The sequence below is a fragment of the Saccostrea cucullata genome, unplaced genomic scaffold (assembly GCF_032062105.1).
Source record: "Saccostrea cucullata isolate Sc308-1 unplaced genomic scaffold, CSIRO_AGI_Scuc_v1 ctg568, whole genome shotgun sequence".
NCBI lineage: Eukaryota > Metazoa > Mollusca > Bivalvia > Ostreida > Ostreidae > Saccostrea > Saccostrea cuccullata.
In genome coordinates, this window is record NW_026933360.1 from 91479 (window position 1) to 114333 (window position 22855).

The 22855-nt window shown below is 33.6% G+C and overlaps 3 protein-coding genes across 3 annotated transcripts in view; all 3 read right to left on the reverse strand.

Annotated features, from left to right (window-relative positions):
- The window catches only part of LOC134238092 (uncharacterized), a 381131-nt gene that overhangs the window by 16712 nt on the left and 341564 nt on the right, over positions 1 to 22855 (reverse strand). The gene's annotated exons all lie outside the window — the stretch shown is intronic.
- Positions 40 to 9687, reverse strand: LOC134238089 (DNA mismatch repair protein Msh3-like). Its single transcript, XM_062720215.1, has 21 exons — positions 9468 to 9687; positions 8069 to 8629; positions 7795 to 7911; positions 7183 to 7302; positions 6709 to 6840; positions 5772 to 5938; positions 5181 to 5287; positions 4856 to 4970; positions 4437 to 4631; positions 4187 to 4322; positions 3917 to 4104; positions 3403 to 3571; positions 3185 to 3249; positions 2678 to 2794; positions 2377 to 2484; positions 2084 to 2198; positions 1780 to 1937; positions 1459 to 1645; positions 1141 to 1261; positions 519 to 684; positions 40 to 198 (listed from the first exon to the last, which is right to left on the reverse strand). Exons 1-21 carry the CDS (start codon positions 9669 to 9671, stop codon positions 84 to 86), a joined length of 3363 nt encoding a protein of 1120 aa, XP_062576199.1. The 5' UTR covers positions 9672 to 9687; the 3' UTR covers positions 40 to 83.
- On the reverse strand, positions 11097 to 14530 carry LOC134238100 (uncharacterized). Its single transcript, XM_062720224.1, has 6 exons — positions 14370 to 14530; positions 12660 to 12966; positions 11797 to 11868; positions 11580 to 11714; positions 11351 to 11437; positions 11097 to 11256 (listed from the first exon to the last, which is right to left on the reverse strand). Exons 1-6 carry the CDS (start codon positions 14419 to 14421, stop codon positions 11211 to 11213), a joined length of 699 nt encoding a protein of 232 aa, XP_062576208.1. The 5' UTR covers positions 14422 to 14530; the 3' UTR covers positions 11097 to 11210.

Sequence of the window (22855 nt, forward strand, 5' to 3'; positions counted from 1 at the left end):
ACTTCAGGGAAAAATACTGAATGGAAATACATGTACACATTTGCTTTCATATTTTATTTTTGTTCATGCAACATTATGAAAATTCATTCTGGTAAATCACTCTGTCCAGAATTTGATTTCAAAAATGTCTTTGTACACTGAAGTAGTTCATCATCATCAGCTGCCAACATAATTTTCTGAAAGGCCTCCAGTTCTAATCTACAAAAATGATTAATATTTATTACCCAAAAACAACAGGATATTTCGATATTTTAAAGAAGAAATCTAAGATATATATAAATGTACTTTGTAAAAAGATTAGACGAAAATAAATATTGAAACTTCGGGGGGGGGGGGGGGGGGGGGGGGGGGGGGGGCCTTCAAAGCAAATGCTAATACTGCCATAATTACTGTACATGAATGTGATCTCTAAACATCTAGTAATCCAATTCCTATTTTTAAACTAGAGGATTGCTGGATTCATAAAGAAAATCGCCATTCACAAGCAAGTTAAAAGCTGTATTTGTAAAGGACCTCACCTTCTTTTCTGGATTTTCTCCTCCAGCTGTGATGACAGCCGAGCTGCAGCTTTTATAATATTGTGAGGTATTCCAGCGAGTCGAGCAACATTTAAACCATAGCTTCTGGCTGCCATCCCTCTTGCCAGTTGGTAAAGAAAAGTTATTGTTTGTTTGTCTTCACCATCTGGAAATTGTTTACAAACAACAAAAAATAATGTATACATGGTTAATTTGTTTCTCTTTATTTTCGCCCTTTCACATGTGCAAACAATTTTGTCCCATCTTAAATTCGCCCAATCACAGTTTTGTTTAAGAAATTATACTGCATTCTTTGAATTCGCCCTGTTTTAATTCACCCAACGAAGGTTAGGGCCAAATGGGGCGAAAATTTCCCTGTATACAATATATACATGTAGATTATTACTGAATGAAAGGAAATTTTCAACCCTTCAAATGCACCCGTCCAAAGTGCGCAAATTTCAGACAGAGCAAATATTCCGAGAAGACAGCGACATCACTTAATTAAATGCAACTTTGTCTGGGCACATTTATAATGGGGTGAACTTGTTTGCAAATATGAAGTGAAAATATTCAAATTCATTCGATAAGAAACCAGTCTAATGTTTTATATCTGGTATACCTGTTTCATTATCTTCATGTACAATAAATCCCATGTGAAAATTGCCAACATTCTGAGGGTACAATTTTTCAAACTCTGCCAGAATTGGATAATGTGTCACAAATAGTGTTTGGCACTGAACCTGTATTTGATTTTTAAAAAAAGAAACGTTATATCTTAAAATGTCTTTGTAAATGAAATTCAACATAAAGCAAATACACATCCATACATGTACAAGTACCAACAAAATGAGATACAATTCTATAAAACCATGAATTTAACCATTTAATAATGTTAAAAGTGAAATTTAGTGAACAAAATGTTCTGCTTTACAATAACCTTTGAGATAAAGTAGTCTAGGGTGGCGTAGGCAATAGCAACACCATCGTGTGTACTGGTTCCCCGTCCAAGTTCGTCCAGAATAACCAGCGAACGTGAGGTAGCTTGCGAAAGGATATCGGAGGTTTCCTGGAGCTCTACCATAAAAGTGCTTCTACCACTGAAGATCTCATCAGCTGCTCCCATCCTGGATAATGTACAAAGCAAGATCAAACTATAGGTAATGAAGTGTCATGGGTATGACTGCAGGAAAAAGATTTCTTGCAAGTTACTCAAATAAAGAGGTTATAATTTGTAGTATTTATTATTTTTTTAACCGACCTTGTAAATATGGCATCCAGAATGCCTATTCTAGCAGAATCGGCTGGAACATAGGAGCCTATCTGGGCCAGGATACATATAATGGCTACCTGTTTGATGAAGGAGCTCTTACCCCCCATGTTTGGCCCAGTAATAATCATCACTCTCTCTGATGAACCCTGCAACAGAATCTCTCTATAGGTAAATCTCATGGAATCCATACTACACCATTTATCATGCTGAACAACATTATAATGGTAACTTTCCTTGGTTCTACATTGTCTAGCATTTTTTGTTGGTTATTTTTTTGGACAATCCCACTTACCTTCAGATTTGTATCATTGGCTACATACTGTCCACCCTCTCCAATTAAATGCTGAATTATAGGGTGTCTGCCATGCTTTATTTCTATACAAACATCATCTGCACGTATGTCTGGCCTGTGAATAGAGCATAAAGTGCTAACTGACCCCTAGTTTTTTAATACTAAATAGTGCTTATATATTGACTCAATGACTGTCTTGAGGCTCACATTACATTCCTGCATATTTTAACATTTACACACAACCATTTCAAAACCAGCTACATGTACAAATGTATACTTTTAAGTAACCATACCTACAGAAGGCCTGATGCTTGGCAACAAATGCCAAAGAAAACAAGCAGTCAAATGTAGCTAGGTGATCCACAGCTGTTTTATATCTTCTAAATCCCTCATTAAATTGGCTATAAATTTTAAACACATTATAACACATTTTTTAAACTTAATCTTACACATATCACTTCTGATTAAATACGCTTAATGTTATATGATATATCATAACTAAAAGATGCTATATAATCATTCAAATCTTCTTCCATCAATTGAAATTGTGACTTTACTTAAAACCGCTGCCTGCTATGTGTAGACTATTCTTACCGTAGGAAGGACACCCATGCTGCCTGTGAGTCTAACACCAGTTGTTCCTGTAGCTGACTCAGCTCCCTGACTTTGGCCTCAATAAATGGAGAGTGAAAGCGGGTCACAGTTTTTGTGCTGTAGAAATAAGTTAGATATCAGTTATCAAATACATGTAACTTAGATAGTTATATGGTTATTTGTACCTGTATTTATAAAATTCCATTCTTTGAATACAAAAATTATTGGTGATCACATACAGTTCAAATCTAAAATAAAATAATTTTCAAACTATATATATACTGTTTTACAAAGTACACGTGTATATTCCATCATAAAGATGTAAATTTAAATGCAAAATTTTAATTAAGCTCAGCATGAAAAAGCAGGTCATACTTCATGTATAACAATTTAATTTCTATATTTTGTTACATATAAAGACAACTGTACAATTATGTATTACAGACATCTTACAAAGGCAACTGTATAATTATGTTACATAGTCATCTGACAATGGTGTAATGCTACCTGCTGATCCTGACCCAGCCATTGGGGACCAAATTAATGTGGGCATTCCTGACTTCTATCAGGTACTACAATATAACACAGGAAATGTCAGTCTCCAAAATACATCACACTTTGTACTTGCTTTAATGACGAGAGGCCCATTAGAAGATTTATATATTACTTGACACAGTAAAATGATTCTTTGTTAATGATTTATAGTAGAAAATTAGAAGTCTAACCTCTATACCCATTACTGTGACATAGTCTAGGGAAGGCTGATGCAGCACAAGGCGGATTTCTCGTCGATGATCCAAAATTTCTCTCCTTACTGCCTCAATTTGATTCTTTCTCCTTCCAATGTCTGGGAAATCTTGTTCATTTACAAAAATTTTGGTTTTGTCATTAGCCCTACAAAAATAGTTTCTGTTTAACTTTTATAGGAGCCTTTAATGAAAAAAGAAATTTTAAATGAATTTAAAATTTCACATATTTATGCTTCTGAACTGAAGATGTTGTTCTAACCAATCTATGGTACTGGTAGATGAAATAATAATAGATATTGATCTTTTGCACTCTGTCAAACATCATATTCATAACTAAACAAAACAATGCTTGAATCTAATCCAAAAATTAAACCGAAGAATCCTTTGATATCCCAAACACATTATTTTTTTTATCTGTATAAGACTTCTTAAAATTTTACTCTGAATCTATAAATAGAAAGATGTGAGAAATGATAATAATTTAGCTTACTTTACAGCAGTTTCATTAAGTGATTCCTTAAACTGTGTGATGTCAGAGAGGAGATCAGGAATATCATTAAATATCTGCTGCAGTAAGGAACAGTTTAAATTGTCAGTCAGCCATTTCTTAACTCCCTCGACTTCACTCACCACTGCGGACAGGGATCTGGTCACAGAGTAGAATTCCTGGACACTGCTCTGCAAAATAATAGATATCAATGTACACGTGTGTTTGGTAATTTCGTCATGTATCCTTAGTTAGCAAACAAAGAAATTGTACCTTTTCATAAAATATTGAGCACAACCCTCTTTCCAGGTCAGGTGATTTTCCAAGAATGCTCCGAAATTTACCAAGAACACTGGAGTTCATATTGTCTAAAATTCCATTTATTGCTTCCTGTCTCTGTAAAATTTCTCTGAAAATAAAAAAAGTTCAAAAAACTTATTCTATCAACTTATTAGATTCTATAGTGAAGTGTCTGCATTTAATATCTTTCTTTATAAATTTGAAATTAATGGGACATTCCTACTTGATGTCCATAAGAGGATGGGTAAGCCAGGCCTTGAGTTTCCGGCCTCCAAACTTCGTCACGGTCTGGTTCATCAGCCAGTACAGAGAGTTCCTCTCCTTGCCATCATTCTGGTTACAAAACAGTTCCAGATTTCTCACAGTGTTTCCAGGCAAGTGGAGATGCTTCAACTTTTCTGAAAACTGTGTGAAATTGCTGAAAAGTTCAATAATTCTTTTATTTATTTTGGTACACAAGGAAACATGACATATATTTGATAAAGATAAAAAATATATAATGCGTAAACTTGACTCTAGATTTTAGAGTTTAAAATAACATACATGTAAATCTATCAAAAATGTTGATCTGGTTCATTTATGTCATTTACTTACTCACAAAAAAATTTTAAAACTTTTTTTTCTAAAAAAATCTACATTTACCTTGAGTCCTGTAGGGCTTTTTGAAGTCCAAAGTCTTTCAAGTATTTCAACACAGCAGCTAAACAGCTGATGATGGGAGGGGGGAGATTGATCACGGACTGCACAACAGAGGGGTCTACAAAAACACATACAATAGGCTGAATATCTAAAATGTATTCTGAAGATGACTCTACAATACAAATACGACGTACACAACAGAGGGCTCTACAAAAACACATACAAAAGGCTGAAAAACCAAAAGGTATTCTGAAGAGGACTCTACAAAACAAATATGACAAACAGCCAATGTAACATGTTTGTACTTGTAATTCAGGTCGATGGATACCTTTCCCATGTGCCTTGTAGAACTCAGACACTGCTGTAAAGGCTGATCTAAATTCAAACACCTCATCATCACACAGTTCCTGTCTCAGACTGTCATCATCTGTAGACCTACAGATACAGTAAGATATCTTATATCCAGCAATTTTCTAACAGTGAAATAAATTATAGTAAAATGTGTTCCATAGTGTATTACATTATTATTCTGAGAATTTATTCCTTTTGTGGAATGTATAGCAAAGGTATAAAAACATATGTCTTGATCATAAAGTGGTTTATTTAGAAAACTTTATGCTATCTATAGAAATGTAATTTAAAGCACATCACAAGTTAATGTTTCATATATAAATGCATAGATAATCCATGACAAATCCTTTCATGAATACTGCATATAGAGACCATTTCTTGATGTAGGAATAATTAGGACACAATTGCAACAAATGCAGATTGAATTTTTTGTCATTGATCACCCCATTTAGAAGTATCTAATTTTCTAACTTTGAAATCCCCCCAATAAAATTATTCAATGTACCAGTACATGCATGAATAAATCTCCCCCAACAAACCCCACAAAAAGTCTCCTTGAGTTCTCTACCTTAAAGCTGCAATATCAGATAACAGTTTTTGGGTTGCATCAGACAGCGTTCTACTGGTTAATAACTCCACTGGTTGAATGTGAAGAATTCTCGTCTCCAGCTGACTTCTAAGATCTGAGTCATCAAAGCTGTCATAGATAACGTCGCCTGTTGAGGGCTGCACCGCCTGAAAAATGTGGTCAAATATGTACTTATATAGAGTGCTTGAATTTATTTTATAGGAACACAATGTTTCTCAACTGATGTTTACGAAATGGATTTTAAGAACACTGTATTTTTCTTTACATACATTGTATCTAATTTATATTTTATCTTCTTACAAAAACCTGCTAAACAAATATAAAAAATATATCAAGGTATACACGTTAAAAGTTACAAAATATCACATCCAGAACTTAATATAACTTCACTCTCAAACCCCAAGGATTTTCACATGTCCTAAGAGTTATTTCCTTCTTACACATTTCCTATACCTATTGTGTGATGCTTTGAAACTTTGTTGTTGATTTGACTTACAAAGATACCTATTGTTTGATGCCTTGAGACGTTGATTTGACTTACAAGGATACCTATTGTTTGATGCTTTGAGACGTTGATTTGACTTACAAGGATACCTATTGTTTGATGCCTTGAGACGTTGATTTGACTTACAAGGATACCTATTGTGTGATGCTTTGAGACGTTGATTTGACTTACAAGGATAGATTCTATTGTTTGATGCTTTGAGATGTTGATTTGGCTTACAAGGATACCTATTGTTTGATGCTCTGAGACTTTGATTTGACTTACAAGGATATCTATTGTTTGATGTTTTGAGACGTTGATTTGACTTACAAGGATACCTATTGTGTGATGCTTTGAGACTTTGTCGTTGATTTGACTTACAAGGATACCTATTGTTTGATGCTTTGAGACTTTGTCATTGATTTGACTTACAAGGATACCTATTGTTTGATGCTTTGAGACTTTATCTTGAGGAACATCATACACACACATGAGATACTCGCTACAGCTTCTCTCTGCATTTATCTCCCCTTGCAGTTCCTCAGAAGTGTTCAGTGGGTCTACATGTGCGATGTGATAAGGAAATGCAACTTTTCTAAATCTCTGTCTTCAATTGCAGGTAAATAGAACCCTTTTGTCATCAGTATAAGATGTGAAATATTCAATAAAAAAATGAATCTCCCCTGCTATTTATTAAAAGATTGATAATAAATATAGGTTATTTATAACAGAATTTTTTTTTCATATTAAGTGGAATATTTATCAAGTTCACCTACTATAGGAATTGTTAACAACATTCAGTTTTAGCATTTAAATCTAAGCACTGCAGCTGACAGATGACAGGATAGACAGACATTGTCAATCTCCTGGAAGTTTAGCTTTATAGATTAGCTAAGTAATAAGGATATCTTGACCAAACAGTGTGGACTTGGTGTACATGGCTGTAAGCTGTCTGGTGAATGGACCACTCTTATTGTCTCCACAGGCCTTAAGTGCTGCTGTCTCTGTCTGTTTCACAACTCCCACCTATAGAATATCAGGGTTAATAAATAAACAGGGTTAGTCAATTAATCTGTATTTATTTATTTCTTATTTACAAAATCTTTAGAACTTAAGTGATAATAAGAAATATTTACAGTTGAAGAATTTTTCTCCCAAACCGATATGAAATTTAATTAATACCGTATTTGTGTACATTTATTCACATTTACTGAAACTGAGAATAGCCCCCAACTTTGATGGCATAATTCTTCAAGAGATAGACCTAACATGATGTAAAATGATATAAGAAGGTCAGTGGTAAATTCAAATATTAATTGCATATATGTGTCAGTTTTAAACAAGCATTTTGTAAATGGAAGGAATATTTTTTAGTTTGGGAATTTTATTGGTGTGTAAATCACACAGACTTATCACATAAATAGGAATTATTTTAGCATTTCATGAAATAAGTCTTTAAAAGATTTATACACCAGTAACACTAGCGAATTTAAAATACATAATATTATAATCACATACCTTATACCCAGCAGCTACAAGTCTCCGTACGTGGACAAACAGCCGATGGACGGGAATGCTGGCTGTCATAAAGTTGTGGTCTAAGTGGCAGTATATCTTCAGGACATCGGCAGCATTCTGTACAATAATTCAAAAGGAAAATAATCAAAATGTAAATAAAAATACAAAGAAAAAAACAACAAAATTTGTGCATTCTTAAATGCAGCATTCATTAAATACAGAAAAAAAAACTATGGTGACACTTTTCTCATAAAAACAATATTCTTAAACATACCTCTGCATCCTCTCCAAAGAACCTGTACTTGTATCCACATTCCACAAACAGCAAAGTGTCGGGGTACTTTTCCTTCAGTTCTAGGAACTGCTGTTCTAACGGTGTGTATTTAGTCTTGGTTCTTTTGTTAAGTTGGGTGTTTCCTCTTGAAGCAACAGCAAACTTCTGTAAACCTGTGGAGCTCTTTGACGTGGATGGCAGTTGCTCATCTTCACTGTTATTATCACTACAGCTGATAACACTTTTTTGATTATGGATTTGTTCATCATCAATACTTGTATTTAACAATGATTGCCTTGGAACATAAGTTCTTATATCTTTAACAGCGGGAGACTTGGAATCCTCATCTATGTGGAATTTATTCAGTTTTGATTTTGTAGAATCAGAAACTCCATGGCTTGATTCTTTTCCACATCTATAAGAGGAAGTGCTAGGTAAATCTTGTAATGCCCTATCTGACTTTGGTGAAGTAGATGGCTGCGGTGGATGATAGCGTTTTCTTTTATTTTCACAAGTTTCTGCTTTGCTCTTATTTGCTCTTTTTCTTCCACCTTTTGTGTCCTGTATAAAAATAAAATGGTTCTTACAGTTCCTACTTGACATGCTCAAGTCTCTATGTTTTTATTATTTTTTTCAAAATGTTTTTTAAAATTCTTTGTTCATTTTTGTAATGCTGTCCACTGCTCTCTACCATACTTTAATTTTAGATGTTAAATGTTATCTAGGAAAGTTGGGATGAAAAAATTACATGTAGGCCTATATTCACTTTGACAGAATTTCTATAATAAATTTTTAATTTTTTTCTGTAGAAAATTTCATATCAATTATTCAAGCCCTAATGTCGCCCACTTGGTGCAGTGGTTAGAGCATCTGCTCTACAGACACGGCATATGAAGTTGATCCTGACGTCACAAGTTCAAATCCGACTGTGGGACGTGGAGACTTGTCCATTGGATGAGACCTTATAAACAGAAACTCGTGTCTCAGTAGGTGCTGGCATAAAAAAGCTCCCTCACTGTTCAATGACCGTGAGTGCCATGCATAGGCCTAGAACAAAATTTGCAGCTCTCCACCGTGGTGGTGGTAGCAAGTAAATGGAAGCTGTGTGTGGTGGTGTCTCCGAAAAATATATATTAAGAGTGAAAAATTCTTACAAGGGTTATTAAACAACAATCAATCAAACCCTGACAAACTACTTCAGAAACAGTATTCATGTATGCTGCAACGTACACTTTCCATGGTGGTGGTAGTGGGGAGGGGTGGGGTAAATGGAAGCTGTGTGTGGCGGGAAAATGAGGAAAATTTAAGCTAGGACATCACTTCATGAATATTGACAGCCTGTCTGAGTGACTCATTTTATACCTTACTTTATATTTTCTAGTATTAAAAACCAGATCACCTGTTTGTCTTGTTCCTTTGGCAAGTCATCATCAATGATAACGACAGGACTGTCAGTCTGTCTGTCAGTGTCCTCTTGCTCAGTCCCGTTCTGTGTCGGGTGTTGAGGCGCAGAGAAAAACTTGGAGATCGTTATCTGCTTCTTTTCCCTGTGTTTGTTTGAGTCAGCCTTCAATTTTGTTAAGCTTATTTTCTTCTTTGACATTTTGGACTATTCTAAAACATGTGTCGCGTTACAAGCATTCATTCTGTCCCATGTTTACCAAAAAAAAATTGTATAAAATTCAACATGAGATCGGTAAATTCCGGATTGTACGGATGGGTAACATGAGCAATTTTCGAGAGAACAAGCGGGATTCTCTGTTGATTTATCTGAATCAATAAAATCCATCTCTATATCATAGACGTAAACATTTTCAATTGATAAATTCGAGAAATTCTACAAATTTATTATTTTTTTAAGGAAAATCACTTGAAATGTACGTCAAACTCCCAGGTTAAAGTCAAAGGGTCAACGTTGTTGGTTCCTAAAGAAAGATCTTGTCACAAGGATTACATATGTGAAGTATAAAAGCCCAGCCCTAACTGTTCAAAAGTTATGGCCAGGGTTTAATATTTAAAAAAGTATGGCAAACTCCAATGTCAAAGGGTCTAATTTGTTGGTATCCACTGAAAGGTCTTCTCTCAAGAAATACATATATGTACATATGTGAAGTTATTTTTTCGATACGATAATTCTTGAATATCGATACGTTTCGATATATTGACTGACACATCCTGAAGCCATCACGAGTTAGAATAAACTGTCTAAGGACAATTAAGCCTCCCCTCCTTCTCAAAATAATCAGTACTTGAGATTTGAGATTCTTTTGCAGGCAAATAGATAAACAGAAAATCAGATCGACAGAACAATGCCCGAATTTTTTATTACAGGTTGATAAAAATTACACATAATAATCAAGACTTCATAATAATATTTCACTGCAACAAAGGGCTCCCTTAAGGTATTTCCATCCTCCTATGATGTCATCGGTTTTTGCAAAAACTAATATTAATTTAAATTCATACCCAATAGAACAATTTTTTTTGTAAGAATACTTTACAACACGTGTAATGATAAATATTGTTAAGTAATATAACTTAACAAATGTATATTTTCATTATTTAATGAATCAATTTATTATTCTATCTTTGAATAATTGTGACAAGGGCAATAACTCCTTCTCAGATATCTTCATTTAGACATTCTCTTTACTGTACCTTTAATGTAAATTTTTTCCCTGATATTCAAAATTATCTTTTAAGTAGCAAGTACTTTGGAACTCTGTCGTATCAGAATTATGCATTTGAACCAGCTTTTACTTAATATTTACTGTACTATTCTAAAACAAAATACGATTTTTTTATGTCGACATACACTTCTGTTTATTTATGTCTCCCGTCTTAGATAATATGGCTACCTATATATATATATTTTTTTTTTGCGATAATTAGTAAATTTAAACTATAATAAATGAAAATAAATGCAGTTTTGTACTTTGAACCATTAAAATAGTGAGGGTGGAAAAAAAACTTAATTAAGAGGATGCTTAATTAATAAACAGAAAACAACGACTCCTGTTGTCTTTTCAGTTTAATATATTTCATTCTGCAATTTTAACATAAAGAAATTGGGTATCAAGATAAGTACGTCATGTTTACATCTATGATATAGAGATGAATTTTATTGATTCAGATTAAATCATCAGAGAATCCCGCTTGTTCTCTCGAAAACTGCTCTCGTCACCCATCTACAACGTAAGAGAAAGAATATTTATAGTAAACAAAATTGCAGAGAAATTACATGTATATTGTATACTAAACAAATTAAAATTCAAAAACAACCTCGGTTCCCCTGGTAACGGTAGCTGATTATCAAGGCCTGGAGTATTAAGTTGTCCTAAAATGGGAAATGTTCGAATTCCAAGAACTCTGAAAAATAAAAGAATAGGTTATAATGATGAATCTGTTCATTGGCAATAACACTTATACTCTTAAACAATTTTAAACTCATACACGCTATATAAAATAATTAAACATGAGAGATGACCTTGTATAGCAGTGTTAGTCTTACATTTGACAGCGGCCTGGGATGGTGTCCAGAACTACTCTAGGTCCTAGATACCGCAGTGGAATCATGGGACAGCCTGTCGCTATACTGTTGGTAGAACTGTTTCCCCGGAAAGTCACCATTGGCAATCGAATTCGTCTTCAAATAAAGATTTTATTTTATCAGTGGCCACATATGAAGGTGTGCCCAATATTACTTTAAGCCTTTTTACTATACATACCCCGCGCCCGTATTCATGAGAATGTCAGCTGCCGCTGGAAACAAATGTGTCTGGTCTTGAACAAAAATTAACCTAGAAAGAAAGATCAAAGATATCATAATTCTGTTATCCTTGGATGGACTTTCAGCAAGGCATTGTATTCTCGACGTTACATAATTAGCGTCAGAAATTTACACATTTTTTTTTCACTTTTGAAATATACATTGGATAGAAATTCGGGTGAATGTCAACGTGTAGCAAATACAAGTATCCAATAAAAGTGTCTCGTACGACAAAGAGATGGAATTAAGTTGCCTCATCGTTGTCAACAACAATTTAAAGTTCCTGGTGTTATCAATTTTTTAACAAATGAGAATCAATTCGCTATATCAGAGACGCTAATTACAAAGCGCCAAGAATCCCACGCCTTACTGAAAGTCCAAGGATGGCTGAGAATTGTACTAAGATTCATGTGCAGAGAAAAAAAAAACAAAAGAGTTTTATAAAATCTTGCAAAAGTGGGTCAAAGTCCAAGACGAAAAGGTCAAATATGTTGATACCAAAGGAAATGTCTTGTCATAAGAAACACACAATGACATATGAAATATAAAAACCCTGGCTCATACCAATCAAAAATTTTGCTGATAAAGAGACATGTCGATAAACATAATAAAAACTTTATGCCACCAAATCTTGATAACAGATGTCTAAAATATTGAATGTAATTAATTTTTAAAGAAAATTGACGAACCAAATTCAGATAAAAACTAACGATTGAAGAAATAGTTCATGTTATTCAAGAAAACATTTACATCACACGTTTTACAAGAAACCTACTCAAACACTCTTTAAAACTTAAATTCTATCTTTGGAAGATAAATTACATATCACAGGTTCCCGGAACAAGATTTATAACAAGAATATCCCCCTCATAACGGGACAGAAAAGTTGGACATTGACCATCAGGACTAAGCTGGAGGGGGCGTCCCTGCCCCGCGGACATAGGGACATCTACAGGCAGCTGCTGGGTAATGACGGTCGTCCTGGTGAGAGGCACGCGCATATCGACGGCTGTTCGGGTACTGGGTATCCGCCTATCTACAACTGTCCGGGTGACAGTCGTGTCAATCTGATTTCCTGTTGTTAGAAAGTCCGTAGGGGAATCTACCGGAATTTGTCCACATACCTGAGCTACAAATAAATTAGATTATATTAAATACACACTATAAAGTGTTATTTATTAATGAAATGCACCGATACCCCCCCCCCTTACCCTAACAAAAAAATACTATAGTTAACGATAGTTTACTATAGTTAACTATAGTGATAACTTTGACACTTTGAAAACTTTGATTTACTATAGTGATAACTTTGACACTTTGAAAAACTTTGACGAAAACTTTGACACTTTGAAAAACTTTGGCGAAAACTTTGACACTTTGAAAAACTTTGGCGAAAACTTTGACACTTTGAAAAACTTTGACGAAAACTTTGACACTTTGAAAAACGTTGTGACATGAAAAACTTTGGCGAAAACTTTGACACTTTAAAAAACAACTTTGATACTTCAAAAAAATCGAAAACTTTATACTTTGAAAAACTTTATCGAAAACTTTAATACTTCGAAAAAATACACTTTATAAAGTCGAAAAACTTTATCGAAAACCTTGCTTTAAAACTTTGAAAAAGTTTATTGAAAACTTTGACACTTTAAAAAAAACTTTATCGAAATCTTTGATTCTTTGAGAAACTTTATCGAAAACTTTGAAACTTTGAAAAACATTATCGAAATCTTTGATACTTTTTAAAACTTTATCGAAAACTTGGATACTTTGAAAAACTTTATCGAAAAATTTAACAGTGTTTGAAAAAATACTTTAACACTTGAAAAACTTTATCAAAAACACACTTTAAAAAACTTTATCGAACTTTAACAATCGAAAAACTTTATCGCCAACTTTGACACTTTAAGAAACTTTATCGCCAACTTTGAAAATTTAAAAAAGTACACTTATGAAAAACTCGAAAAGTTTGACACTTTTTTATGTAAAACTTTGTCACTTTGAAAAACTTTGAAAACTTTGACACTTTGAAAAATGACGAAAATATTGACAAACTTTGACGAAAACTTTGACACTTTGAAAAACTTTGGCGAAAACTTTGACACTTTGAAAAACTTTATGGAAAACTTTGATACTTTGAAAAACTTTATCGAAAACTTTGACACTTTGAAAAACTTTGGCGAAAACTTTGACACTTTTATTTACTATAGTTAACTATAGTAAACTATAGTTAACTATAGTTAACTATAGTATTTTTTTGTTAGGGTAAATACTACATCTAGTGTATGAAACCATGGCAGAAGAACCCATGTTATCCTTTCGCAATAAAGTACATTATAAACTCGGCTTTTTTGCCAGTTTGGTACATATATTTTTGGGGTTATAGGTTTATACTTTCATCTTGTCAACATAATTTCAGAAAACGCCAAGTACAATCTATTTAAATTGGTTAAGTTAAACTAACACGACTAAAATCGCTAAAATGAAGCAATACATTACGGAGAAAGTTGTTGGAATTATTTTTTAACTTACCAATAGCAATGAATATTAGAAAGAAAACCAGTGATTTCATGATAGGTAGCATCCTTTGGAAGGAACCAAGAGCATCGACCTCAAATGTTTATGAAAGAAAGTAAGAAAAATCAAAGATAGAATGGTTTGTTGTCATCAATGCCCGCACATTCATTATTGTCATAGACATGCATTCGATGATAATCCTGGGGACCTTTTAGGGGAAATAACTCAACAACTAAAGGAAATATCCAGTAGAGGCAAGAAATCAGTTTATAACTCAGACAATGGCAATGAAAATTTATCTATTGTATATCACATGTAAACTTTTACATCAATCATTGTATGAAGTTCTTGGAATATTCCTTCAAGGGCCTTTCTGTGTTATAGATATAAAAACTATGTATGGCAATAAGATGCTCATATCATGCATATAAAGTAGAAATGAAAAAGACCATAAAACGGACACTGCATTGCGTCTTTCTACACCATTGGCTTTTATACTAATAGGTAATTAAATGATATGTGTAATGAAGCGTCATTCCTACACTAGACTCGGCAATTCTCTTGAAAGGCTTTGTTACAACGCACTTTGAAATTTTTTCCAAAGTGCGTTAAATTTGGGACAAAGTTAACGCTCTTAACAAAAAAAAAGAATAGTTCTTTTCGAAGTGTACGTGTTGATATTAATCTGAAGAAAACGTACACGGATAGGTCAGTATATCAGCAAATGCCTACATGTATATTATTATCGTTGCAAAAAAAAAAAATTGGGATTGAGGGGGATACCCACCCCTTCCAAGTTACGACGCCTAATATCGGTATGATGGCAATAATTATCCACGGACTTTCAATTTTTTCAAGATTTAAAATTCACTGCACTAATTAAGGACTGCCTTATACTTTTGACTGTATTGAGAGTTTTCTTTTTTTTGTTTTCTTCAAATTTGACCTTATTGGCTGTCCGAGAAATGCGGCAAAAATGAGGTCCAAGTTTCTAAGCCCATCAAAAAGAAGTTTCCATAAAGTTGTAGTTCTCGGTGAGAGTAGATAATTCTTTAGTTTTTCGAAAGAAATATAATAAAATAATGCAGTCCATTTCTAAAATCTCTGTCACAGATTATTGTTATATATATATATTTTCAATGTGCGTGAAGTGTCCATGGTTAAAAATGTCGATGTACACTCTTAACTCACTTTGAATTTTTTTTCAAAGTGCGTTAAAAGTGTGTTGATTTTGTACCAGTGCGTTGATTTTGTCTAAATTTTAACGCGCTTTAAAAAAGTGTGTATTTTAAAAGGTGCGTTGCCACAATGCACACATCTTTAGAGAGAGAGTGGGGGGGGGTGTGCCCCTCCTTAAGAATTTTCATTAATGCCTTATACATGTAGCATGCAAATTAAAAACAACAAAAACAGACTTTTTTGGACCCACCTTCTTTACGATACTATACAAAGCCTGGTTCTTTTTAACACTGATAAATAAATTGGTAAATAAAGATTACTTTTTTAAGGGGTAAATATCTCTCAAATGATTTAATACACAAGCATATGCTCTGCGTACGAGCAAATTCAAAAACAAGGTAGATTATCAACAAAACTGTTGATGAAACAAGAACGTCAACAATTCGTAAAAAGTTATATCATTTCTTACGTTTTGTTGTAAACAGAATGACCTTGTCAGCAAATACAATCTACCATTAAGGCAAATGCTGACTGAAGTTTTTCATATTATTTTTTTTTGCCTTTTTACACACTGAATTGTCTACGGATTTCCCCCAATGGCCATTACTTCTCGATTATAGGAGCTGAGGACAAAGAGTGGGTGTGGCATGTCTGCTGGGGATGCTCACTCCCCCATGGCATTTGATCCTGCCTCTGATGTTTTAGAGGTTTGTGTTTGTTCTTCTGGTTTGTATTAATTGAATGGCCTTTAAAGCTTCGTTTTTACAAGAGGTCCAGGGGCTAGATCACTCATCTGAGCACTGTGGCTAAGGAAAAAAGCAACAATCAGTTTAGTATTGAAAAGTTTACTTGCATAAGTGGTCCTGACCTACCCTTAAGAGGGAGGAAGGTATGGTTTGAACAAAATTGAATCCACACTAGCTAAGGATGCTTGCATATTTTTTTGACTAACTGCGACTTTTCCCCTTCAAATTTTAACTTTTATTTTAGCCACACCCTAACCCTTGGAGTCATGATTTGAACAAACTTGAATCTTCACTAACTGAGGTTGCTTCCATATAACTATGATCAATCATAGCTTTGCTACCCTTGAGAAAATTTTTTTTGAAGATTTTGCCTATACAATTCTATGTTAAACTTTGACCCTCCATTGGCCCCATCCTACCCCCCCCCCCCCCCCCGGGGGGGGGGTCATAGTTTGAACAAACTTGAATCTACACTATCTTACCATGATGCCACATGAGTTTCATCTTTCTACCCATAGGTTCTTGAAAAGAGGATGTTTCAATTATGCCATTAATTTTTTGCTATTTTGTAAATAATCTCCCCTTAGTGGAGGGCATTTTAATTTTTTGCTATTTTGTAAATAACTCCTCTCATACCCTGAAGGAAATTTAATGAGAATCTTTATTACATATTGATTGTGGGCAAAACATTTGAATAATCATTTTTCATTTGAATAAACTGGAATATACTTTGACTGAGGATACTCTGTACCAAGTTTGGTTGAAATTAGCCTACTTGTTCTGGAGAAGAAGATGAAATTGAAAAGTTTACGACAACAAAATTGCTAACAATGATGACAACAGATTGAGAATACAGAAAATCAGAAACCCTCACTTAGATTCAGGTGAGCTAAACTTGTCACATTTCTATGAGGGATAAAGTTCAAACCATGACCTGAACAAAAAACTACATAATGCCTGCCATTTAATTTATCATGATATCAATTTTGAACTTACTAGGTGGAGGTACATGTACATGTAAATGCAAATTCTGCATCATGATAACTAAACAAGTAAATATAATGTTCTTTAAACAAGCAATATGAGAGTATTGCATAAGCAATACAAGTCCCCTACCGGGTACCCCTTTTTCTTCAGGATGTCATTTTATAATGTGCAAAAGTTATGTCCAAGGAAAAACTGCTTGATTTTTAGGTTGTGAATGCCTTTAACCTAATAAAATAATCCACATAAAGACCATTCAACTCTGACATTCAACATCAACTGCTTGATTTTTAGGTTGTGAATGCCTTTAACCTAATAAAATAATCCACAACTCTGACATTCAACATCTTTTTCTCACTTCATATTTACCATTTAGTGCAGCACAAACCGATGCTATTAAACAATTATGAAAAATTCAAAATGCCATAATTCTGTCAAAAATCAATGAAGCAAAATGAAATTCAAACTTTATCTGTAACTCCTAAAGATGCACTCACATACCAAAACTCGGCTAAGCTCAATATCTGCAAGCGTTTAGAAAAAAAAGTGCGGAAAACCAAGTAGGACAGACTGACAGACAGACAGGGACAGCTAGACGAACGGACGGATGGATGGACAGACAGATAGACAGACAGACGCAAAGGAAACCTATAGCCCCCTCTGATTTCACCGGAAGGGGACTAAAAAGAGAACAAATTGATCATCTATATTATTTTATTGATATCTTGAGCAACCAATATACCCATGATACATGCAGCAATATCACTGTACTCAGCAACATGATGGGTGCAAATACCCAAGGCCATTCCAATTTTTTAAAAATATGTTTAGCATCCATCTTGGTTTTTGACATATCTCATTCAGTAAAAAAAACCCAAACAAAATTAGGTGTCCTGAAATTACACACTTGGTCAAAATCTTTGAATTTTGTCAATTTCTACAGATATACATCATAGTAGGTGTGGTTTTTGTGCTTTATACCTAGATTTTGCTAAAGAATGGATCTCAATGGTTTCATTATGATTTCATCAATTTCTTACAGTCTGTTTTTTAACTTTTTAAAAAAAAAAATAGATAGGTACCGGTATACTGTATGTTTTCTTTTTAAAAAGATGGATGGATACTATACAAAGAAAAGAAACGTGGAATGACCCAAACAAAACAAGAACAGCAAGAATGGCCTGACTGAATTACAGAAGATAATTCTTTAATAAATGGCAGTTAGGAATCCTCAACTATAATAATATCAACAATATTCATCAAAGTACTTAACCATCAAATAACAAAAAAAAAAAAAAAAAAAATTAAACCAACTGTATTAGTGAAACTGAATCTAAAATTGTGAGCAAACATGCCTATAATTCATTACAAATACACTATATATACTGTATCTGTGGTTAAAAGGATACTATATTTAAACAAAATAAAACTTTAGACAAATCTTACAATAGTATTTACTACATGTATATTCTACAACACTTTGACTTTGTGCACATTTGAAAAGAAGTACCTGTTGAGTTTTGCTTCTCTAAACATTTTTTATTACTTAACATTCCTCCTGATTCTAAGATATTGTTATAGTTGGTTGACTCAGCCGAGATCATGCATTATTTACCTGATCTACATGTGCATATCCACCTAGGATAGGTACAGTATTCAAGACTCACCGGATTTTCCCTCATGAATAAAGGACAAGATAGGGTAAGACCCCCCTTTTGGCTTTTGGTTTGTGGTGTTTTTAAGAACCATGCAATATTTCATAATCTTAAAATCTGTTGTAATCCCTCTTACAAAATAATTATTGCTTCTAACATATGGGGTACAAAAAGGTAACAAAATATATTGATTAATTCTCAAATTTTCTCATTTCCATGCATATTTCATCAATTTTATAACATATCTTGCTTCAGAAAACACAGAGCACAGGCTTGCCTACTAAAGAACAAGGTTCACTTAGGGCATTTACATGTATAAATTTTCTGCATCAGTATTAGATGCATCTAGTATATAAGAATTTCAGATATGAAAGGTTGTGCCCTGTGTTTTCTGGGGGTGAAAAGTATTTCAAATTTGACAAAGTTCTACTTTGGGATCCCTTTGTAGGCTTATGTTCTTCGTGCTGGTTTTTATAAAACTCTACATTTAAAGTTCTTCACAGCAAACTATCACAAATTTAACTGTTTTTCTTATTTTTACATCAAAAAGGGGAAAAATTTGGGTGTTACCATATCTTACCCTTTACCTCTGAATTTGAGGAGGTCAATTGGAGAAAAAAATTAAAATCTTTTACAACACAATCTAACTTGTGTGTGTGTATAAACCCTGATAAGAAGTAATATAAGTAATACAAGTAATCACTTTCTATCATTTTTTCATTTGTTTTGAAAATTTTCAAATACTCAAGATACAGATTAAATTTTACCTTCATTTCAAATAATATAGATGGCTTGGAAATTTACACAATGGAAAACTGAACAAAAAGAACTTGGAAGTCTTTGTAGTACATGTATAATAAGACACTGGTATATATTCAGTCATCGTCGCAAGCCATGGGTTTTGTGTCCATTCTATTTCCACAAATAGAGAAATATGGAAATGTGAAATATTCAGTGAACAACTAAAATTACCTATTTATCTACACACTAATACACAATACATAATTATGAGAATTACATAACATTGTAGATTCATCCTTAAACATGTCATGTGAAGAACTATAATGAAAAAAAAAAATTATACATTGACTATTTTCTATACCCCTACAGTGACTGTGCTAAAAAGATATACTGTAACTTAGGAAACAACATCAAAAATAAATGACTCATTGTAAATCTCTATTGCAAATAATACTGGGTGGTGAAAAAAATGAAAGAAAAAAAGAAAAGAAAAAAAGCAAGGTTACAAAATCATTACTGTACTGGCATCTAGGGTAAGTACGCAGTATTGAGTATTATTTTGCTCTTAGTTTTGAAAAAAGCCATTTATTGGCATGCATTTGTTTAAATACTAACATGTTAGCAAAGAAAAATTACAAAAATAACATTTTTAAAAAAATGATAAAATGTACACTACTGAGTAGTTGAAACTTAGACATCTTTAAAATTATGTTTGCTTGCCCTCTCCTGACTTTGAGTAAAACATTGATTCAGCTACTTTAATAGATGGGCAATTTTTTTCCAGGATAAGACAAAATAGGGGAAACAATACACTGTCCTACAACTTACAAAAAAGTCTTGAGTTGGGCCATATTTAGTCAGGGGAGGGAGCAAACAAATAATGTTTTACAGATGGCTTAATGATAATATCATATTGGCAAGATTTTACATGGAAAAATTGCAAGAAAGGAAAATTAAGCTTTTTATCGAATTTGTTTCTGAAATTATTTCCAACAATGCAATTGAAAATATAGTTATGTGAATATAATATACATCAAGAAAGGCATCTAAAATGAATAATGGAAACATACTAAGTAGTTATTAAAGTGGCATAATACAGAAATTGACCCATATCAACATATACGCATATTTACTTATAAAAGACTAGTATAATTCCTAGTAAAATGTACAGTGCTCGTACAGTTTTACCAATCTTTACTGTATGATTACAAGTAATATGTACAGTACTATCTACACTCTAGCCATGGTGCATACAATTTGTACAATAAGCATTATATCCCACTTCATATAATTATATTAAGCATAAATTTACACCTGATACATATGAATTATATGTACGTTGTGCATTTTTCATGTTAATAACTGTATGCTAATAAGTTATTTGAACATGTACAATGCACTTTGTAGTTCTACTGTAAATGTATGTACTTACTTGGTAAATGTATAAAAGAAATAAAATAAAGCTTGAAAACAGTATTCATCACTAACTACATGTACATCTAACCATTTGTGTGTGTGTGAGTGAGGGTGTGTGTGTGTGTGTGTGTGTGTGTGTGCTAAAACTACCAGTAGTAATATAGTGTAAGAAATAATATGGATTTCAAAATAATTTTATAAGGTCATAAAATATATATAGGTAAATGGTATTTCTCTAACCAAGATAAAAAGTAAATTGTCTCCTTATATAAAACATAGGTAATCAGAGATTACAGAGCTCACCTCAACGAATGTTGTCTTTACGTAAGGCAAAGTAAGTCACACAATTAACCAACAAAAAGTGTACATCCAAAAATGCAAAATTTATGCAATTTTGATACTTTGGAACAGACCTATATAAAAACTTAAAACTAGTTCTTCATCATGAAAATGTAATTAAAATCCAGCACCTGAAGCAAGATTGAGAGTTTTCATCCCTTGATGCATCATTTGTGCAACTTTGGTTTACATAAGCCTTATAGTTTCTTGGTGATAGACCTGCACCCATAACTTTTACGAGGTCTATTATCTGGAAAATGTATGTCGAATTCAGCATCTGAAGCAAGTCCATTAACGTGCATCCTAAGATGTATCATCCATGCAAGTTTGTTCAACATAGAGCTCAAAGTTACCTGGAAATGAAACCTGTATAAAAAACTAACCTTTTCACTAATCCAGAAAATGTAGGTCAGATTCAGCTTCTGAAGCCAGCCTAGTAGAATGCACCCTTAGATGTACCATCCATGCAAGTTTGGTCATTATAGGGCTCAAAGTTACTTAGAAATGAATCCTGCACCATAAACTTTAACCTGTTTACTCATCCAGAAAATGTAGGTCAGATTCAGCATCCGAAGCAAGTCTGGTAGTATGCATCCTAAGATGTACCATCCAGGCAAGTTTAGTCATTATAGGGTTCATAGTACCTTGGAAATGAAACCTGCACCAAAAATTTTAACCTGTTCACTCAACTGGAAAATGTAGGTCAGGTTCAGCATCTGAAGCAAGCTTGTAATATGCATCCCAAGATGTACCATCCATGCAAGTTTGGTCATTATATGTCTCATAGTAACTTGGAAATGAAACCTGCACCAAAAATTTTAACCTGTTCACTCAACCGGAAAATGTAGATCAGATTAAGCATCCGAAGCAAGACTGGTAGTATGCATCCTAAAATGTACCATCCATGCAAGTTTGGTCATTATATGTCTCATAGTAACTTGGAAATGAAACCTGCACCAAAAACTTTAACCTGTTCACTCAACCGGAAAATGTAGATCAGATTAAGCATCCGAAGCAAGACTGGTAGTATGCATCCTAAAATGTACCATCCATGCAAGTTTGGTCATTATATGTCTCATAGAAACTTGGAAATGAAACCTGCATCAAAAACTTTAACCTGTTCACTCAACCGGAAAATGTAGGCCAGATTCAGCATCCGAAGCAAGTCTAGTAGAATGCATCCTAAGATGTACCATCCATGCAAGTTTGGTCATTATAGGGCTCATAGTATCTTCGAAATGAAACCTGCACCAAAAACTTTAACCTGTTCACTCAACCGGAAAATGTAGGTCAGATTCAGCATCCGAAGCATCTGGTAGTACGCATCCTAAGATGTACCATCCATGTAAGTTTGGTCATTATAGGGCTTATAGTTACTCGGAAATGAGACCTACACCAAAAACTGCACCAAAAATGTTAACCTGCACCAAAAACATTAACC